At 38.6% G+C, this 20,537-nt stretch overlaps 1 protein-coding gene across 2 annotated transcripts; it reads left to right on the top strand.

The window, feature by feature from the left end:
• Positions 1 to 358: 358 nt before the first annotated feature.
• On the top strand, positions 359 to 19,690 carry LOC134191234 (uncharacterized). 2 transcript variants are annotated; one of them, XM_062659831.1, is made up of 24 exons: positions 360 to 578; positions 647 to 1,096; positions 1,159 to 1,500; positions 5,820 to 5,960; positions 6,019 to 6,456; positions 6,522 to 6,854; positions 12,002 to 12,139; positions 12,208 to 12,657; positions 12,717 to 13,046; positions 13,108 to 13,254; positions 14,040 to 14,357; positions 14,424 to 14,678; positions 14,741 to 15,055; positions 15,124 to 15,444; positions 16,462 to 16,746; positions 16,805 to 16,911; positions 17,003 to 17,192; positions 17,258 to 17,364; positions 17,429 to 17,721; positions 17,786 to 18,065; positions 18,118 to 18,151; positions 18,257 to 18,392; positions 18,460 to 18,614; positions 19,314 to 19,690. In XM_062659831.1, the coding sequence occupies exons 1-24, from the start codon at positions 524 to 526 to the stop codon at positions 19,430 to 19,432; spliced, it is 5,739 nt and encodes a 1,912-aa protein (XP_062515815.1). In that variant the 5' UTR covers positions 360 to 523; the 3' UTR covers positions 19,433 to 19,690. The 2 variants fall into 2 exon arrangements, with proteins under 2 accessions (XP_062515816.1, XP_062515815.1); XM_062659832.1 differs by lacking the exon at positions 19,314 to 19,690 and having other exon boundaries at positions 359 to 578; positions 18,444 to 18,610.
• Positions 19,691 to 20,537: the final 847 nt, after the last annotated feature.

Genomic DNA, 20,537 nt, shown 5'->3' on the forward strand with positions numbered 1-20,537 from the left:
TTTGTGTTCTGCATTGCAGAGATGTACGAATGGGTTTGTGTCTACTTCAAATTTCTACATACAGTGTTTATAGCTGACACATCAAGAGAGGAAGATGTTCACAACTGATTGCTGCGCACTGCGGGACTACTGCAAGAATGCAAACAGGCTGGAACTACAAACTACAAAGAAATTTACGTTAGCACTATACCTATACGTGCATGTTCTCTATATACCTATGTCTCGGGTCTGTCTGTTCTCACCGAGGCTCACCCCAATAATGCTTTACATTTTAACTAGTAGTGAGCTTTTGAGATTAAGTGGTAGTACTCAGAGCTATATATTACTAAACTTGCAACAATGCCTGTAATCGTTGCTTCAGTGTTAAGTAGTAGAATTAACTGCAAAGTTTGATGATTGAGTAATGTTCTATTGACTGCCTTGTGTTGTGTTTCCCCTAGGTTGCATTTGGGGTAGTTGGAGTTCATGTAGTGTTGAATGTGGAAATGGCACCAGAACTCGGCAGATTAGTCAAGCAACTACAATGAGTGGTCAGAACTGTACAGGACCATCGACTGAGATCTGCATAGTCACGTCTTGTATGATTACTGTTGTGGTGGAAGTCACACTTGTTGCTTTAATCATCTGCAACTTTTATGTGATGTAGGTATGTCAACAAATCTAGCTGGCTCTCATGGAGCAACAGTGACCATGAGTTCAGTGCACAGTTCTTTGTATGTTGCTACAAAGGCTATTGATGGCAGTCCACAAATTGTTACTGGACAGACACTTGATGGTAGTGATTGTGCTGCTACACGATATTCCTTGAATCCTTGGCTTCGAGTTGACTTGCAAAAAGAATATCTTGTGTCACGTGTTAGAGCTATCCTTATAGACAATAGAGGTGAAAATGTGTATGTTCGTGTTGGTAACATCTTAACAAACAATGGGAATGACAACCACAATTGTGGAAAGGCTCCATATGACAGCTCCAATTCCTTTTTTGCAATATGGCGAGATGTTAGCTGCAGCCCACCAGTTTGGGGAAGATACATTAATTTACAGAGAATAGTGACAAATGACATTCTTCATGTATGTGAGGTGGCTTTCAACTATGGTTAGATGATGTTATGGTGTAGGTAGGTGTTGAATGAAGAGTAAAATGTCTTGTTGTTATAGAGTTGGAGATTGCTATTCTAAACAATAATACAAATATTGAAGGGACAAGTGTGGCAGTTGATAAGAATCAAGATTACTCTAATCCTATTGATTGTGGTGTCAGTCCTGATGAGACCAACTTTAATGCTCTCTTGCAGTGGAAACACAACACATTGAACACAACCAATGATGTCCCATCTCTACGTGTACAAAATGCTGGTGTGTATCAGGTGTATGAGAATGGTTTGCAGCGGCTCTACATCAAGTCAGCTAGTGTCTTTGACAGTGGGGTGTATACATGTCAATATACTGCAACTCATGGCTCTATAGTTTCAAAGTCATTTACACTGAATGTTACTGTAGGTAAGACTGCACACACGTGATAATAGTTAGCTGGATGCTTCGAGCTTGTTTTTTGGTTTTTCATTAAATGCCAAAATATGGGAAAAATGCTAAAGAAGCAGTTTGAATCAACTTTAGATCCACTGCTAGTTATCCGTTGCTTTAGTGATTGTAAAGGCACTAGCTAACCTCTAGATGGACAGAGGCAATCTCCCTCTTGGAAATTGACATGAGATGTTGTTGTTGTTGTTGTTGTTGTTGTTGTTGTTGCTGTGTTTCATTTTGTAGTGTTTTTAATGCATTTTCAGTGTTTTATTCGTGTACTGTAATGCTAGAATATCGTTTGTGTGATGCAATGTATTTGCACCCCAGTTTACAGCAAAGTGTACATATGACACTATTATGTCGGTTTCAATCTATGTGGTCAATAAGTAAAATGGCAACTGTGCGATTGACATAAATATGCGTCAGTAGGGAATTTGAAATGACTGTGAAAGAACCTGATTTGACATAATGCCAATTCGAAATGACAAAGTATGAACTTGAACTGACAACGTACAAATTTGAAGTAACAGAGTAGAATTTGAATTGACATAACAAATTTAAAGTGACTCTGAACAAATTTGATCTGGAAATGGTGTAGTACGCAAAACTCTGGAAAGCATGCTAATTAACCTTCTCCTGCTCTTGTAATGATCATGAGCCTTCAAAGCACATGCACAACCAGTGCCATATTGTAAAGATTCAGTGCAAGCACTTTAGTTGTAAAAGTTTTAGACCTAGTTAGTGCCGCCTGTTGTGTAAACATGTACCATGAGTGCAACTATAAATACCAGAAACTATGTTGTCCATAAAGCAGTAGGTCTATTTGGTTCATAGCAAAGAGAAAACATTCCAACGCCTAACAAAGTAAAAAACTGCATTGAAGTTGGTTTAAGAGTAGAAGCTTATAGCTGTGCAAAACTCACAGGTTGTAAACAAATTACATAAGCAGTAACTTCCACTCATTAGTGACAGAATACCATGCAGCCAGATATTGCCTGCAGATCCAACCACAGTAGCAACACCTACCCAACAGTCCATAGATGGCTCTCATTTATGTAATGCTACTGTCTGTATTTTGACTAGCTAAAAGCATAAACATGGCAGGAGCTCAAACGAGATTTTAGGATTTTGGTCCAGATCACAATAAAGGTGTCAGACAGAATTCTAAACACAGTCGGATGAATAAACAAATAAACAGACAAACAAACAAACAGACAAACATAATAATATAGTGCACAGAAAAACATTTCATCCTTACACTACCATTGCACAGTTTAAGTGCTATACCTGTACGAGTGGTGCTTGATGGAGTGTCAATCATTTCCACTGACCAACAAAGCTGGACTGTATGTACGAAGCCTAATTACTTGAATGCATGCCATTGCCTGTCTCCACAATTCGCTCAACCATACTATAGTCCAGCGCATTGTCAATTTTACAACAGCAATCTCAGTTGGTGCAATTCCTTTGATTTCACACTCGTCAACAAGACATTTCATTCATTCCAGAAAGTCTGTCTTGAGACTGTCTTCACAAATAGTTTAGTAAACTACAGCAAGAGTTTGCTCGATAGCTTAATGGACTTCTAAAATACTAACCGTGCAAACTAAGAGCAATGCAATTGACAATTGACATGAATCTACACCATAATTAGCATGACACAGCGAATTTGAAATGCCTAATGACAGATTTGAAATGACTGCATGAATTTGAATTGACAGTTGTCCAATTTGAAATGACTGATTGAATCTGATTTGACATAATTTGGACAACTTAAGAATTTCGATTGACATAACGCAAATTTGAATTGACTACGAAGAATTTGATCTGGAAATAGTGTATGTAGTAACTGAAGCTGTGTTTTTCTTCTCACTTTCACAGTTGTTGTCCCTCTGAAGAAACTGTTGTCTTCTTGTGAAGTATTACGAATTTAGATGCCATTTTGCTACTTGAAAAGTCTATCTAAAATTGTACAAATTAATCATTTATTTGACGTGACCAAAAATTTCCTAATACCACTTAAATTGTCCATTATTGTTGGATGATGAAATTCGAGGCATATGGGACATGGGTATCACCGTGTGTTAAGGTGCTATATAATTCTAGTGAGTTAGGGAAAATGATTGCCTTTACATTGGCCATTGCAGGGTTGTAGGTTTCAATTGTTTGGGTCCAACAAGACTGTGATTGCAAAAGTGAATTAGGCAGTTTTCGTAAAAGACGTTTCAAGAACATTGCCAGTTTGTGATTCCTTGTTCCTTCATTGTGGTAGATGTATAACCAAATATCAGTACTGCCCTGTGATCGGACCATTTTGATTGCATTGGAAGCGTGACACATTTAAGGAGGCATAGATAGATATGCAGGTGTAGCCTTCTTCGATTATGTTTCTCGCTCAGCCGCACGACTTTTAAGATATGTTTTTTCGTATGGCTCATAGCTGACATTACAACTGATTTCTTTTGTTTGTCTACTGCAAAATCCAGTCAAGCTTTGCTTTGCTATGATTGTATTACATATACTGTAGTAGTTTGGAACTTATTGCATGTACTATAGTAATTGTTCATCTGGGTTGATCTACTGTGTGTACTCTCACATCATTATCAGTACACCTTTCCTGCTCACCTACATGTGTGTGCAGCTGCTGCAGAGTCGTTGCAATATAGTTCAACATCAGCTAGCATTTCGACACACTTTGTTGTCTTAAATACTCCAAAGTGCTTATACAGCAGCGTGATTCCTTCTGATTTGTGTTCGCTTGATGTTCATGGAGTAGTTGTCTCTTTTCAGGGAGCTACAAGTACCAACGTTAGCTTACACTAGCTAGTGCAGAGCATTAGTGGCTGATGGTGCCAACGAATTTAGGCAGTGTTGAGGGCGGAGTTTGGAAGTTTGGAGAACAGGTCATGTTGAAAAGATGACAATTATTGCTTGTCTAGGTGATGAATGGTGGTGATAATAATTATTGGTAGTACAGTTACAGTATCCTATGATTTCAGCTATGATCGATAAGAAACGGGACTTTTGTAACAGTCACATGACTTAGCAAATAACATACTCAAAAGCGATTGCTAACTTTTAGTCACAAAGTTCTGGTCTGTGTGACTACCTACTCTTGGATGTGTATTTGGAATGTACCATGTCCTCTGTGGATGTAGTCATGGAGCAGTACTTTCGTTTGGTTGCACAACACAACTACAGACAATCAGCAGACAACCAATATAAGCAGCTAACATTCATGAGAGTTTTCATCAGAACTGTCTATTTTGTGTTTGCAATTATCTTCTTTTGTCAGAAATAAACAACGGAAGCTTGTCTGCCATGGCCAACGCTACATCATGCAATACTGTTCTCTACTCACTACAATAATTCTACCGGAATTTAACCTGAAGGGACCGGTTGTGAGGGTGGGACAGTAAGTCTTTCTTGTATACCACTAATAATGGGCATTTTGTATACTAATAATGAGCACTAGTCTCACGTAACCAGACTGCTTTCCTCTAGTTGTCTGTTTGGTGGGGAGATGATCTGGTATAGGTTTTTAGATGTCGTTGTTCTGCTCCTAGCTAATGATGGTATTGAGACTAGCCTCGTCCCCAGACTCACGTGGGAACTGGACACTGCCAGGCTCACATGAGTCTGGGCACGAGGCTAATTGAGACTAACCACCTATTAATAAGCTGTTGACGACAGATATGTGGGAACGGAGGGATCTGATTACTAAACTAAAGCTTCAAACCACCACCACTAGTAAAATATAAAAACCTAATCTTCTATATCGGTATTTGAGTTATTAAAACCTTTAATTAACACATGGTCAAACAGGCATGTATACAAGTTGAATATATACAAATCTAGCCAACAGTGACTGTGGAAAATGCCAATTAGCATTAATTAAAGGACTAAGAAGTGTGAAAATCTTAGAGCCTCTGCTGTGATCACGACTGAGGGTGTACTTGAACCCTGGGGTGAGCGAGTATGGTAAAAGGTCTGGACAAATTGCTTTCTCAGAAGCAGCTGTGGAAGGAGAAAGTTAGAAAGTGTATGAAAATGTTTGATGTCCGACGTCTATTTTGAACACTGAGTCATTGTATAGTCTACATAGTTGTATGCAGCACGCTTAGCTCAGTTTTATAGTAAGCTTTTGAGATTAAGTGTTAGTTGAGTGTCGAGTGCATGTTGTGCCCCCGTCTGTGAACTTTAGAGCTATTACTAAACTGACAATCAATTAAAGAATTGACTGAAAGTTTGATGAATGAGTAATGTTTTGTTGACTGTCTGTGTTGTGTTTCCAGTGGATTGCGTTTGGGGTAGTTGGAGTTCATGTAGTGTTGAATGTGGAAATGGCACCAGAACTCGGCAGATTAGTCAAGCAGCTACAAAGAGTGGTCAGAAGTGTACAGGACCATCGATTGAGATCTGCATAGTCACATCTTGTATGATTACTGTTGTGGTGGAAGTCAATCCTTTATGTGAAATGTTTATGTGATGTAGGTTTGGTAACTAATCTGTCTGCCTCTCTTGGAGCAACAGTCCACATGAATTCAGTTTATAGTGTTGCTACAAAGGCTATAGATGGCAATCCAAAAGATGTTACTGGACAGAGACTTGTCAGTACTGATTGTGCTGCTACAACATATTCCTTGAATCCTTGGCTTCAAGTTGACATGCAGAAGGAATATCTTGTGTCACGCGTTAGAGCTGTCCTTTATGATTATGAAGGTGGAAATGTGTATATTCGTGTTGGTAACAGCTTAACAAACAATGGGAATGACAACCACAATTGTGGAAATGCTCCATATGACAGCTCTAATGACCTGAATGCAATATGGCGAGATGTTAGCTGCAGTCCACCAGTTTGGGGAAGATACATTAATTTACAGAGAATAGTGTATGGCCATCTTCGTGTATGTGAGGTGGCTTTCAACTATGGTTAGATGATGTTGTGGTTTAGTTAAGTGTTGAATATTAAAGAGTAAAATGTCTTGTTCTTGTAGAGTTGGAGATTGCTATTCTAGACAATAATACTACTATTGAAGGGACAAGCGTGGCAGTTGATAAGAATAAAGATTACCCTAATCCTATTGATTGTGGTGTCAGTCCTGATGTGACCAACTTTAATGCTCTCTTACAATGGAAACACAACATAACCAATGATGTACCATCTTCAAGTGTCCAGAATGCTGGTGCATATCAGGTGTATGAGAATGGTGTGCAGCGGCTCTACATCAAGTCAGCTAGTGCCTTTGACAGTGGAGTGTATACATGCCAATCTACTGCAACTAATGGCTTTATAGTGTCAAAGCCATTTACACTGAATGTTGGTGTGGGTGAGACTGCATACATGTGATAATAGTTAGCTGGATGCTTTGAGCTTTTTTTGGTTTATCATAAACTGTGCAATAGTATTGTAAGGATGAAATATTTTTGCCTGCTAGATTATTATTTTAAGTGTTTTTGTTTGTTTGTGTGACACCTTTATTCTGATCTGGACCAAAATCCTAAAACGCATTTGAGCTCCTGCCATGTTTATGCTTTTAGTAGTCAAAATACAGACAGGAGCATTACGTAAATGATAGGCATCTATCAACTGTTAGGTAGGCGTTGCTACTGTGGTTTGATCTGCAGGAAATATCTACATAGTGTTTTTTCACTAATGAGTGAAGTTACTGCCTATGTAATTTTGTACAACATGTGAATTTTGCACAGCTATAATTTGCAACTCTTAAAACCAACTTCAATGCAGTTTTTGACTTTGTTAGGCATTGGAATGTTTTCTTTTGCTATGAACCTTAGACCTACTGCTATGGACACCATAGTTTCTGGTATTTATAGTTGCACTCATGGTATGTATTTACAGAACAGGCATCTCATTGCACTAACTAGGTCTAAGTCTTTTAAGACTAAAAGCACTTGCACCAAATCTTTACAATATGGCACTGGTTGTGTGGCTACTCAGTAGCAACTGAAGATGTTTTTCTTCTCACTCCACAGTTATGGTTCCTCTAGAGAAATTGTTGACTTGTTTGAAGTATTTACGAATTTAGATTCTATTTTGCTTTTCAAATGTGCTACTTAAAAGCAGTCTATCTAAAAGTGATCATTATTTCTCATGACCACAAATTTCATAACATCACTTAATTAAGTTGTCTGTCATTGTCAAATGATGAAATTCAAGACATGTGGGACATGGATATTGCACTGTTTTAAGGTCTTAGATAATTCTAGTGAGTTGGGGAAATGATTGCCTTTACATTGGCCACTGCAGGTGTGTATGTAGTCTTGTGTAGCCAGACCCTTTTTGCCGTATCATGCTTCTGGAAGAAAAAGGGTCTGGTGAACAGCCTTTGAAGTTGCTGTGTTGTCGCCTAGCCAAAAATTTGCTAATTAAAATATCAAATTTGGTTTCTTAAACGCTTTATTAAAGACCAGATTGGGATATGGACGCAGTGTAATCCTATCTCAATTAGCTTCTCGTGTCTCGTAGAGAACAATCCAAAACTACAGCTAGAGTCTTTGCTGTTTGAGAAATCTTTGTGTCTACACCAACTAACACGACCACGGGAACGTTGCCGTTGACTGGCTTCGATCTTGTGCAGTCATGATAGAAGTACATGTGTGACATAGCATTGTGCGATTGTGTTGCAACGGAGACTGGATGCGAATGTAGTCAATGCTGTTCGTCTGAAGTGCCCGCAGACAGTCCCTAGTGAGCGATGTCTGGAACGGCCAGTGGAGCTGACGTCATCAAAACAAGATGTGTCGTCTTTCTTTGCTTGGGTAATGATTTCGTGTGTTTGTGCATTGCAAACAGCATCGAGTACGATCGCATCCATCCAGTATGTTTGCATTCAGTCTCTGTTGCAACCTGAACAAACAAAGCGAGTATGTCAGACGTCGATCATGACTGCATGAGATTGAAGCCTGTTGATGGCAACGTTCCCGTGGTTGCATTAGTTGCTGTAGACATGCAGATTTCACCAACAGCAAAGACTCTAGCTGTAGTTTTCAGGTTGTTCTCTATGAAACGCCATTTCCACAGAAGGAGAATCGAGCTCGTAGAGAGATGGCTTGATGACTGCAGCCAAGAATGCAACTAAATGTGAGAACACGTTGCTTTTGCAAAGAAATTACGTTAGCGTGCTATACCTACGTGCTTGTTCTCCATGATGTCCAAACATGCGTCCACGTTCGGCTGTGAATGAAATACTTGCAGCTTGATTTGAAGCAGCCAAATTACACAGGTAAATTTCTTTGCTAGAGTATGTACGGTGTGAGCAATCACGTCAATGTATACCACAAAGTGGTTTGCATTCTGCATTGCGGAGGTGTAAGAATCAGTTTGTTTAACTACATATACTTCAGTTTTTCTATGAAAAGCCTTTTGACAAATCATTGTGCTTTGTGTCTGTTCTCAAGGAAGCTTGTTCCAGCAATGTTTTCCATTTTAACCAGTCTATGTAGTTGTATGCAGGTTACTTAGCACATTCTTCATGGCAAGTTCTTTGAATTTAAGTGTCAAGAAATTATATTTTAGAACGTAAAATGTTGTGCTGTATATTAATCTAGTTTATTTATTATAAATTTTTATCAGGACTTCTATGAAGACCAGCCTTGGCTGATAGGATATTTCCTGTATAAATCTATCTATCTATTTATTACTTGCATAGGCAACTATAAGAACACTTGTCAGACATATCCTTATCAGTGAAAAATCTCTTAGTCAAATTCTTGAATATCCGGAAAAGTTACAACATCGTCTTATGTGCACAATGGCTGATCATGATTACAATTTTCTGTTAGGAAAAGAAAACTCAGACGAAGGTTTAGCCAGACTTAGATAAATCAGTGGAAGGGGAGCTGGTGCCTTCTTGCACATAATCCCAACATCAAATGAGCTTGCACTAAAACCCGGCGAATTTTGCTTAGCAACTTGATTACATTTAGGGCTTCACCTTCCTTTTCAGGGAATGCAAGATAAGTGCGATTGTAGGACACACCTTGGCTCTTTTACATGTAAATGCAGAGGAGGCCCCATCTGGGCTCATAACTCAATTGTAAACTCTTGGTCAGAATGCTTGAAAGAGTTAGCCGTTCTCCACATGAAAGAACCAAAAATAGATATTTGAACAATAAGGGTAGACTTGATGTTCTCATATGTGACACCAGTAATTTGTCTGATCAGGATATTTCACTTGCTCATCGCTGGATTAAGAGGTCATACAAAAATTGCGCTATACTGATATTTGCTGCAAAGAAAACAGAAGAAATGAAAAATGCTAAATACGACAGTGAGATTCTTTCAGGAGGTAATGCATCAAAATGCATACCTGTAGTGTTTAGCACTTTGGCACCTGAGGAGTTGTCTCCGACCGTCTGCTAACACTTCGTCACTTAAGTCCAAAGATCAGGAAGGAAAGAAACACTCTGCTGACTTCAAGACCTACTGGAGACATCGCTTTCCGTTACACTGCAAAAACTCAATGCTCGTGTGATCATGAAAAAATTTGAACATTGTACAAGGTGGTTCTATTTTAGTTGATGAACTCAGGCATATCCAAGCGCGCCCACATTAATTACTTAAGTTAGAGTTTTAGCTGACATTTTATGTAGTTTGCAGATTCTATCTAATATCATTGTACTAGAAAATTGGATATCCAATAAATCTATCTATCTTTCAAGACCTATACAGTATCAGTTTGAGTCAACTGTCTCTAAGCAGAAATGTGAAGCATATGCAATGGCCTATCCGGATGATTGGTCTACTGACATTACCATCAACGCTTCTGGCATTGACATACTAGGAACCCCACTTGGAACACCAGATTATGTCTCCGCACGCTGCATAGACAAGGCAAAGTCTGGTACTGAACTTTGTTCAAGACGGCTAGAATTGGATGATCCACAGAGTTCTTTACTACTATGTAAGTAGGCATTGTCACATTCTTAGTTTTAATCATTTGGGTAGAATTGTCCTCTCAACTCAATAATTTAAAGCTGCTTTGATACATGATGATCAGACATATCAAACTTTTCTTCAATCATGGGCTTGGATGTATCAGACCCTTATGCATGGTTTCAGAGTTGTTTGGCATGGAGGGTTTGGTCTCTCCAGGATTCAATCAGTTGCTCCGAAGAATTTCTAGCAGCTTGGGCTTGAACATGCCGGGAACTGTCTTTGCGGTTGGACTCACATGAGTTTACAAAGTTGTTAGAAAGACAGTCTTGTGAAGGATCTCTCTCCCTCCCTCCCTCCCTCCCTCCCTCCCTCCCTCCCTCCCTTTCTCCCTCCCTCCCTCCCTCCCTCCCTCCCTCCATCTGTCACTAGCATGGGCAACTATACATGAACAACTGCCTGAGAAGTCCTTGTGAAGTGAAAAATCTCTCAGTCAAATTCTTGAATATTCAGAAAATTACAACATCGTCTCACGTGCACAATGGCTGATCATGATACAATCTTCTGTTAGGAAAAGAATACTCAGATGAAGTTTCAGCCAGACTTAGATCGGTCAGTGGAAAGGGAGCTGGTGCCTTCTTGCAAGTAATCCCAACGTCAAACAACCTTGCACTAAAACCCGGCGAATTTCGCTTAGCAGTTTGTTTACGTTGAGGGCTTCATCTTCCTTTTCAGGGAATGCACAATAAGTGGGATTGTGGGACACACTTTGACTCTTTTGGATATCATCTCTTAGCATGTAAGCACGGAGGAGGTCCCATCTAGGCTCATGACTCAATTGTAAACTCTTGGTCAGAATGCCTGAAAGAGTTAGCCGTTCTCCACAAGAAAGAACCAAAAAGTAGATGTGTGAACAATAAGGGTAGACCTGATATTTTCACATGTGACACCGTTAATTTGTCTGATCAGGAGATGGATATTTCACTTGCTCATCGCTGGAGTAAAGAGGTCATACAAAAATTGCACCAAACTGAGTGGATTTGCTGCAAAGAAAAGAGAAGAAGTGAAAAATACTAAATAAGGCAAGTGAGATTCTTCTAGGAGGTAATGCATCAAAATGCATACCTGTAGTGTTTGAGCACTTTGTCACCTGGGGAGTTGCTGCTGACCGTCTTCTAAACACTTTGTCACATAAGTCCAACGATCAAGAAGAAACAACTCTGCTGACTTCAAGAGCTACTGGAGACGTTGGTTTTCCGTTACACTGCATAAACTCGATGCTTGTCTGATCATGAAAAATGTGAACATTGTACAAGGCTGTTCTAATTTAGTTGCTGAACTCAGGCATGTCCAGGCACACCCACTAGTTAATTTAGAGTTTAGCTGACATTTTATGTAGGTTGCAGTATCTATCTAACATCATTGTACTAGAAATTTGATATCCAATAAATCTAAAACTTGCAGTTAATTTTATTGATATTGAAGTGATGTGCAAGGCATTGTTTACGGGTTTAGTGATAGTTGTAAAGTTTGATGAATGAGTAATGTTCTATTGATTGTCTTGTGTTGTGTTTCTCGTAGATTGCATTTGGGGTAGTTGGAGTTCATGTAGTGTTGAATGTGGAAATGGCACCAGAACTCGGCAGATTAGTCGAGCAGCTACAATGAGTGGTCAGAACTGTACAGGACCATCGATTGAGATCTGCATAGTCACATCTTGTATGATTACTGTTGTGGTGGAAGTCACACCTGTTGCTTTAATCATCTGCAACTTTTATGTGATGTAGGTATGTCAACAAATCTAGCTGGCTCTCATGGAGCAACAGTGACCATGAGTTCAGTGCACAGTTCTTTGTATGTTGCTACAAAGGCTATTGATGGCAGTCCACAAATTGTTACTGGACAGACACTTGATGGTAGTGATTGTGCTGCTACACAATATTCCTTGAATCCTTGGCTTCGAGTTGACTTGCAAAAAGAATATCTTGTGTCACGTGTTAGAGCTATCCTTATAGACAATAGAGGTGAAAATGTGTATGTTCGTGTTGGTAACATCTTAACAAACAATGGGAATGACAACCACAATTGTGGAAAGGCTCCATATGACAGCTCCAATTCCTTTTTTGCAATATGGCGAGATGTTAGCTGCAGCCCACCAGTTTGGGGAAGATCCATTAATTTACAGAGAATAGTGACAAATGACATTCTTCATGTATGTGAGGTGGCTTTCAACTATGGTTAGATGATGTTGTGTAGGTATGTATTGAATGAAGAGTAAAATGTCTCGTTGCTGTAGAGTTGGAAATTGCTATTCTAGACAATAATAAGAATATTGAAGGAGCAAGTGTGGCAGTTGATGAGAATCAAGATTACTCTAACTCTATTGATTGTGGTGTCAGTCCTGATGTGACCAACTTTAATGCTCTTTTGCAATGGAAACACAACACAACCATTGATGTACCATCTTCAAGTGTACAGAATGCTGGTATATATCAGTTGTATGAGAACGGTGTGCAGAAGCTTTACATCAAGTCAGCTACTGTCTCTTCCAATGGTTTGTATACATGTCAATATACTGCAATTAATGGCTCTATAGTGTCAAAGTCATTTACGGTGAATGTCAATGGTATAACTACAGGGACATAGTTGTGCTTAGTGTTGTATAGTAATTGTTTTGTTGTCTTTAGTAAACTGTGAATGGAGCTCATGGTCAGGTTGTACACCATCGTGTAGTTTTGGAACTCATACTCGTACACGAGCACGTCTTAAGCAACACAATGGAATGGACTGTGTGGGGTTGCCAATTGAGAACTGTGACAGCAAACAACCACCATGTAAGGACAGTGGGATTTGTGTGCTTGGTGTGTTATGCATGGAGGTAAAGACATAGGTTTTTAATTACAGTAAGAAATCTTCAATATTGCAAAGCTAGACATGATTTCTTGTCTTTAATTGTATACATTTCCTCATCGTAAGACCTTTGCTGTAATGAACTTGCTTGCAATGCTTATAATGAAACTCTTACTATGTAGAAGCAGAGAGCACAAAGAAAGATGTCGCTGCTACATACAGAATTTCTCAATCAATCAATGCTTGCCACGACTAGATCAGGTTGTTTGTAGCCAGAGACAATTAGATTGAAGAATTGTGTAAGACTGCATGTTCAGCCTTTGCATGTCTTGATTGTGAACAAAAGCCCCAGATTGATGCTTTCGCATCATATGATGTCTCGATATTGATATAACAAGGAGCCTTAGCGTCTCTTGGAATTTGTGATATCAATGTTCCACCATAATGCAGTAACTTTAAACCAGCATCAAAGTGAAGCCAATAATATAGGTACAAATATGTATAAGAACACAATTACAATAAATAGCGTTGATTTTTGCATCATAAAACTGTGTAATACGATTTTTATGTTGTAACACTAGGTCGCAATGGCCAGCTATACATACGGGCTGTACACTGGTCCACATATAGTACACTGGCTCAGAAACTACGTGCTATTGGGGTGGTCTCTTACATCATTAATTTATCTTGTGTTAATACAGAGTTGGAATTGTTGTGTAATACTAATGTCTGTTACTGTTGTTATTTTAAGTTTGTGATATGATTGCAGGTGCACCAACAGCTGGGCAGTCAATAATTTCTTTTGATGAGACTTCAGTGCAAGAGTTGAGTTGCTCAGCTTCACAGTATTCTGGTCTAAGTGGAAACATTACATTTGGATGGTACAGAGAAGAGAATGGAGTTGATTCAGCTATTGTATTAGACTCTCGAGTAACAAATTTATCAATTAATGATGGCGCTGGCAGATTTACTGGGAAATTGAAATTTGCATCTGTGGACCGTTCAGATAGAGGATTAATCAAGTGCAGAGCTTTGAACAAGTATGGTGCTAGTGATCCATCTTCAGCTATCTCAGTTAATGTCAAATGTGAGTTGCTTTGGTAACATTTCATAATGCATTGACTTTGTTAAGTTAGGTGTGGTGTGTTGTTAGATGCTCCTGAATCTGCTGAAATTAGATCTTCTAATCCAGTGGGTGTGAAAGGGCAAAGTATCACATTAAACTGTTCTGCTGTTGGTAATCCCTCTCCACGTTATGAATGGAGAGGAAGCAAGAATGGAACAGAATCTACTCTGGAATTAACATCACTTGAATTTAAGGATGAAGGGACATACACATGTGTTGCTAGTAACACCATTGAGGCTGTTTCTAGGTCCAGTAATGCATCAGTACAGTTGACGATTGAAGGTAATGTTTAGTGCTTACTTGTTGAAACTTAATTTTGGCTAACTCTCTGTGGTGTGTTTTAGGTCCTCCACAGAGATGTGTTGTGGTGTCTGTTGAAAGCTATATTGACTCTGAAGTGAATGTCACAGTCAACTGTCCTGAAAATGGAAATTCAAGTGTAACTGAATATCGCGTAGAACATCAGTTGGATAGTGTCACCAGCAACATGCAGTGGTTACAAGAAGAATTCAGTACTTTTGATCCTCAACCATTTGTTGTTGGTGGTCTCAGTCCATTTACAAAGTACAGATTTAGAGCAACAGCAGGAAACAGGCATGGCTATGAACCTGGAAGTTTGGCAGCTGTTAATGTGTTAACTGTGACTACTGCTGAAGGCTGTAAAGTTTTTCTAAATTTAAGGGGTTTAATTATGCATTGTGATTGTGTTATTTGCTGTATTTATTAGATCCTGGTTTCCCCAATTCAGTGAGTTTATCAGGAAATGCTTCTGCTCACTGGTTTGTTGTGTCTTGGTTACCTCCTAGTATACGTAATGGTGTTCCTCGCTATTACTTTGTTTACTACAAACCAATTGGTGTTCGCCAAGTAAGAAATGTGGATGATCACAAGAGACTGAATGTAACAGGCACGTGGGCCAATTTGACAATGCTCACTCCATTTACGCAATACAATGTTGAGGTGGCCGCAGTAAATGTTCGGTCTCATGATGGCAAGGTGTTGGAAGGACAAAGAAGCACTACCATTGTTGCCAACACAACAGAAGATGGTATGTTTGTATCATGATTTGGCTTGGTATATATTTTATTTTGAAGACGTGTATTATTCAAGTTAGTTTTGCAGGCAGGAGTACAGTAACGACACGTAGTTATGTTCTTTGTTTCTTTTATTGATAGTAGTTCAGCACAGCTGTCAGATTTGCCTTTACTGTAACAAAATCAGCATATACATTTGGTTGATTGTCTGGTAAATGCATGTTGGTTGTGGTTACTTGTAGCACATTAGGTAGCTTTCTGGTAGCATAAGCAGTCCAACTATTGTGCTATATAGGCACATGTTCTAATTTATCAAGCAGTTTGAAGACAATGAAAAGTAGCGTATCGTATAACAAATTGCAGCATAGGTTGGCATGTACTTACTCATATGTATCGCAGTAGGTATGGTTTGTAGTAGAAGATTTGTAAGCAGCAACAGTATACAGTACATGTAACAAACTTGCACAGCAGACAACCTGTAAATTCTTTTTCGTCTCACGATATGGTCTTGTCATGCAATTGATGAAAGTAGAAAACCTGATTCATCTATTTGAAGATTGGTTGGCTACTTGTTGAACCTAAGTGTCTTTGTTAGTCAATATGTATTTACCGGTATGTGCTCCAGCTTATTAGAGCTGTATGTAAACTGAACTCAAACCTGAAAGCAAGGAAACGTGATAACAGATTACCGATTTTTGGCTTTATAGTATTTTCTGTAAAAGAGCTAGAAGATACTTGTAAACTGATGTAGATGATGTGGTTGCACAGTCTACGATCAGCTCGGGAAGAAGTTGCCAACTTTGTCTAATATTACATTGTTTTATCAAATAGTGGTGCTGTGGTAATTACTGTAGTTTAGTCGTAAATGGGCCTGTGACTAAATTCAAGATACAGCTGAAATGTGCATTTATAGTTAGTTTCGACGTTTTGAATACAGTACTGACATTGCTGGATGCAATCATGATCAGATGATGTTAAAGAATGTGTTGGTAGTACATTGCTGCACTCAGACCATTGTTATTGTTTTGTAGCTCCTACAACTGCACCACGTAACCTGACATATCTTTCTGATCCACAACATACAGTCACTGTAATGTGGAGTGAACCTGAAATACCAAATGGAGTTATTAAATATTACATTGTTGAATACATGCTGTCAGATGGGACTGGAAACAGGACACGTTTCAATTTAGTGAAAATGTTGAGTCAAGAGATTGGTGGTCTAATGCCGTCAACAAATTATAATGTCACAGTTCAAGCTTTCACAGTTGGTATTGGACCAACAGCATCCATTATTGTTATGGCAGTTGCTATAAGTAATTTTACTTTAATATTTAGTATATCTTTATTATTGTACTGGGTTTTTTGATTTAGCACCAACTCCACCTCAGAATTTGAGAAATTCAAGTGTGACATCAAGTTCAATTACTCTACAATGGGATAGACCTATAAGCTTTAATGGTGCTTTTGAGTACTACACTGTAAGCAAGTTGTGTGTACATGAGTAGATGAATGAATGCATGTGCATACATGCTCATGGCTGCTATTGATGTTTTGAACTTTACTGTGCAGGTTTACAACAGTATTGGTGATGCTCCGTACAGCAAGAGTCCCATCATTAGGAGTCATGAAAACCTATATACCTTGGCGGACCTCAAACCTTATACTGTTTACAAAATATATGTGACGGTAACGAATAATGCAAAGTCTGATCCAGAAAGTTTTCCTAGTGACATGATTACAGTGCGCACACTGGCATTAAGTAAGTTGTTATTAAATTAGCAGATGACACTTGGTACTATGTATTAGTTGTTTTTGTATATTCAGCACCAACTCCACCTCAGCGTGTGAGAAATTCAAGTGTGACGTCAAATTCGGTAACTATTCAGTGGGATTTTCCCATGAACTCAAACGGCATCCTTCGCTTTTACACTGTTAGTAGACATGCACGTTTAATTTATGCATTTGCTGTTTTGTGCCTTCGATGTTTGTGTTTAGGTTTACTATAGCACTGATGCTTCACAATATGACACTTTTTCTGACATTTCCTTCAGTCAAAGTGCATTCACGTTGATGAATCTTAGTCCATACACAAAATACTTCATATACATGTCAGTGACAAATATTGCCAGTTTCAACCCAGAAAGTTTACGTAGCAACGTTATTCAAGTGCAAACTCTTTCGTCTCCTCCTCGTAAACCAGATAAACCAATAACTGGTGAAACAAGACCATCAGCAACAACTATAACATTGGTGCCTTCAAGTGTTGACAATTCAAATGGTCCAATAAAGTGCTGTTATGTATTAGACAAGTTGCATGTGAGACTGTAAATATGTATGCGTGACTTGTTGTAGGTATGTTGATTTTATTGTGCACGAGGATGTGACTACATCTGATGGTGATGAGCCAGCAAATATACCGCCTGTTATTAGACCATATGACAAGAGTAGGATCTGGTATGTGGCAGCTCGATATGAATATGATTACTACAAGAAGAACATAGGCGGACATCAGTTTATCATTGGAAATGGTTCAGTGGTATCTGCTGGAGGTATAAAGTACACAAATGGACCACTACGGCCAGGACAGTCATATCTGGTTTATATTCGCGTCGTTGGGATTGGAGATGATGGGGTATATACTGGGTTAATATTTATTGTAATTTACTAATTACCGTGCATAATAGGTGCAGGAGTTCTCATTGGTCAGTACAGCTATAAGTGAGACAAATATTTACTGTATATGTATTAGTTATAGACAATAAGCTGTATTTGGTTACTGATTAGGTTAAATTGCACATAACGTTGTATTTGGTTTGTGTTTAGGGTACAGAACTGCATCTGCAGAGAATGAGTCAGACCATAAGTCATCTGGAGGATCATCGAATTCTGTGTTGATCATAGCAATTGCTGTCATCATTGTCATGCTAATCATCATATGCATACTTTTTGTTTTTCTGAGGTGAGCATTTAAGTTACAAATGTTTTGTAATATTTAACTTTTTAGAGCTAGTATGTGTGACATGCAGGAAGAATTACCGGTGTACTAGAAAAGAGATAACATTGGAGCCTAAGATATATGATACCGTCATTACCAATTCTAAAGCAACATCTGGAACAAGTAAATGCACGGAAAAAAGCAATGAAACAAAAATGACAATTAATAGCTTATACAATACTACAGGTGAGCATATTGACATGAAGTCAAATCCTAGACTATATCATTGTTTTTGTTGTGTTTATTGAAACATTTGTAAACGACAGACTCTGATATGTACTGTGATTATCAGCAATTAGTGAAAGTATATCTACTAATTATTGTTATAAACTGACTCATGAAGACCGTTCATATGTCTAATTACTTGTGTGAATCTATGTGGCTAGACAATACATTAGCCATATTTTACAACTGAGGCAACATCTCGTGTCTAGTTAGGCTGATAGAAGGACTTCGTGTCTCTCAGGGTTTAATAATTTGCTGAGATTTAACAGGTTGTCACTGCAGCTAGTAATATTTTGTGATAGAATAATACAAGATTTAGTGGTCGTGACTACACAATTTTGACTAGGGTCTATGGTACTGTGCAGAGTGCAAGTAGTGAGAATTGCCTCTGAAAGTTTCTTCAGTGTTTGTAACTATATTTTAATTGAAACCTAGAGTAACTAGCAAATCACGTGTTTTTGTTTTAAGATTGTTTAGTCCAGAGGCATATACAATTCTAGGATTCATTGACTTGTGCAAGGGTCTTGTCTTGTATGTGTCACTGAATTCTTGGACTTAAATTAAGGTTAAATAATAACTATGGACACTCAAGTGTATATTGACTTATACCAGAGGGTTACTTATGGTAGTGTGATAAGCACATCAGATTTGCTTTTACAGGTACAGGCAGCAGTGCTGGATCAAGTGTGTACGAAGAGATGGGAACCGTTGCAGTTCAGAACAACGAGAAAAACGATGGACCATTGTATGAGAGTATGGATGGCGAATCGGCACTTTAATCTTGACGTAATAATGAAGAAAACTTTTTGGTAATGAAATGTGGCTTTTTAAGGTTTAAAATGTATTTGTTCCTGCTTGTGTTCTGACTGTATGTTTGGCATGGTCATTAATTGTTGAGTTGTTTGTAGCTAGTTTGCATGAATGTTTAGCCAGAATGAGAAGAAAAATTACTTTGTATTGTTTGGGACTACCGTATCTGCTTGTGAGAATTAAGGAGAGCTGAATAGGGGAACAATGTAGACAAGGTTTTACAAGATCTTGAATTCGTTCAAGCTCATTGAAATTTCAAAGTTTATACATATAGTACACGTGATGTATACTCTATTTGTAATCCCTTAGATTTTCTGCTCATTTCGTCTACTGTGTTTGTAAAAGCATTGTTTAGTCAGAATTTGTTTCTGCTTTGTTTCATTAGTGGCTGGCTGCATAGGTGTTGTTTAGCTTAATTACTTGTCTTCTAAGATTTTTATGGTGACTAAGTTGCTCTTCTGGTCTTGTCACAAGGTTTCTAAGCATAAGGTTAGGCTGCCATGAGGTCATGTATGCAGGCCCGTAGCTGGATGAAGCCCTCCTCTGCTTTGTTGGTATGTGTGTCACAAAAGAATCAAGCTGCGACCCTAGCGATTGACTATCGAAGTAGACGGTCTGGTGTGTACTCACCTATGACAGAGAGCTGCATAACTCTTTAGGTATTAGTGGTTTTTCAAGTGCATTTGAATTTAACTTTTTTGCGAGCTCAATTTGAAGCCAATTGTTAATTAACTCGCTCTAGGCACTACAGTACCTTAAAAAATTTTAGTTCACAAATATTTGTACTGCAACAGACATACGGCTTAAGCTGACCGACAACCAAGACCGGAAACATGCCGTACAGTACCAGAGGCTGCTACGAAACTGGAGTTGACAATCACAATGACAGCTCTTTAGGGGACTCCTGAAAAGGGATTTCTAATGAAAGTGTCTTTACGTTTTTCGGCAGATAAACAAGCACAACAATTTGCTGGCATGTGCTAGACTGCCATAATTGTGGTAAATGTGTCTGTTCCTATAGAATCACACATCCGAGATCTGACAGTAAAGGATGGAGCTACCTCACAACTTTAG

Source organism: Corticium candelabrum, chromosome 15 (assembly GCF_963422355.1).
Source record: "Corticium candelabrum chromosome 15, ooCorCand1.1, whole genome shotgun sequence".
In the NCBI taxonomy this organism is placed as follows: domain Eukaryota; kingdom Metazoa; phylum Porifera; class Homoscleromorpha; order Homosclerophorida; family Plakinidae; genus Corticium; species Corticium candelabrum.

Bases quoted from the DNA above. Each gene is read 5' to 3' on its own strand.
- LOC134191234 (XM_062659831.1), top strand. From the start codon at position 524: ATGAGTGGTCAGAACTGTACAGGACCATCGACTGAGATCTGCATAGTC. The intron at 6,457-6,521 runs GTTAGATGATGT...TTGTTCTTGTAG, and splicing joins TGAGGTGGCTTTCAACTATG to AGTTGGAGATTGCTATTCTA. The intron at 16,747-16,804 runs GTAATTTTACTT...TTTTTGATTTAG, and splicing joins TGTTATGGCAGTTGCTATAA to CACCAACTCCACCTCAGAAT.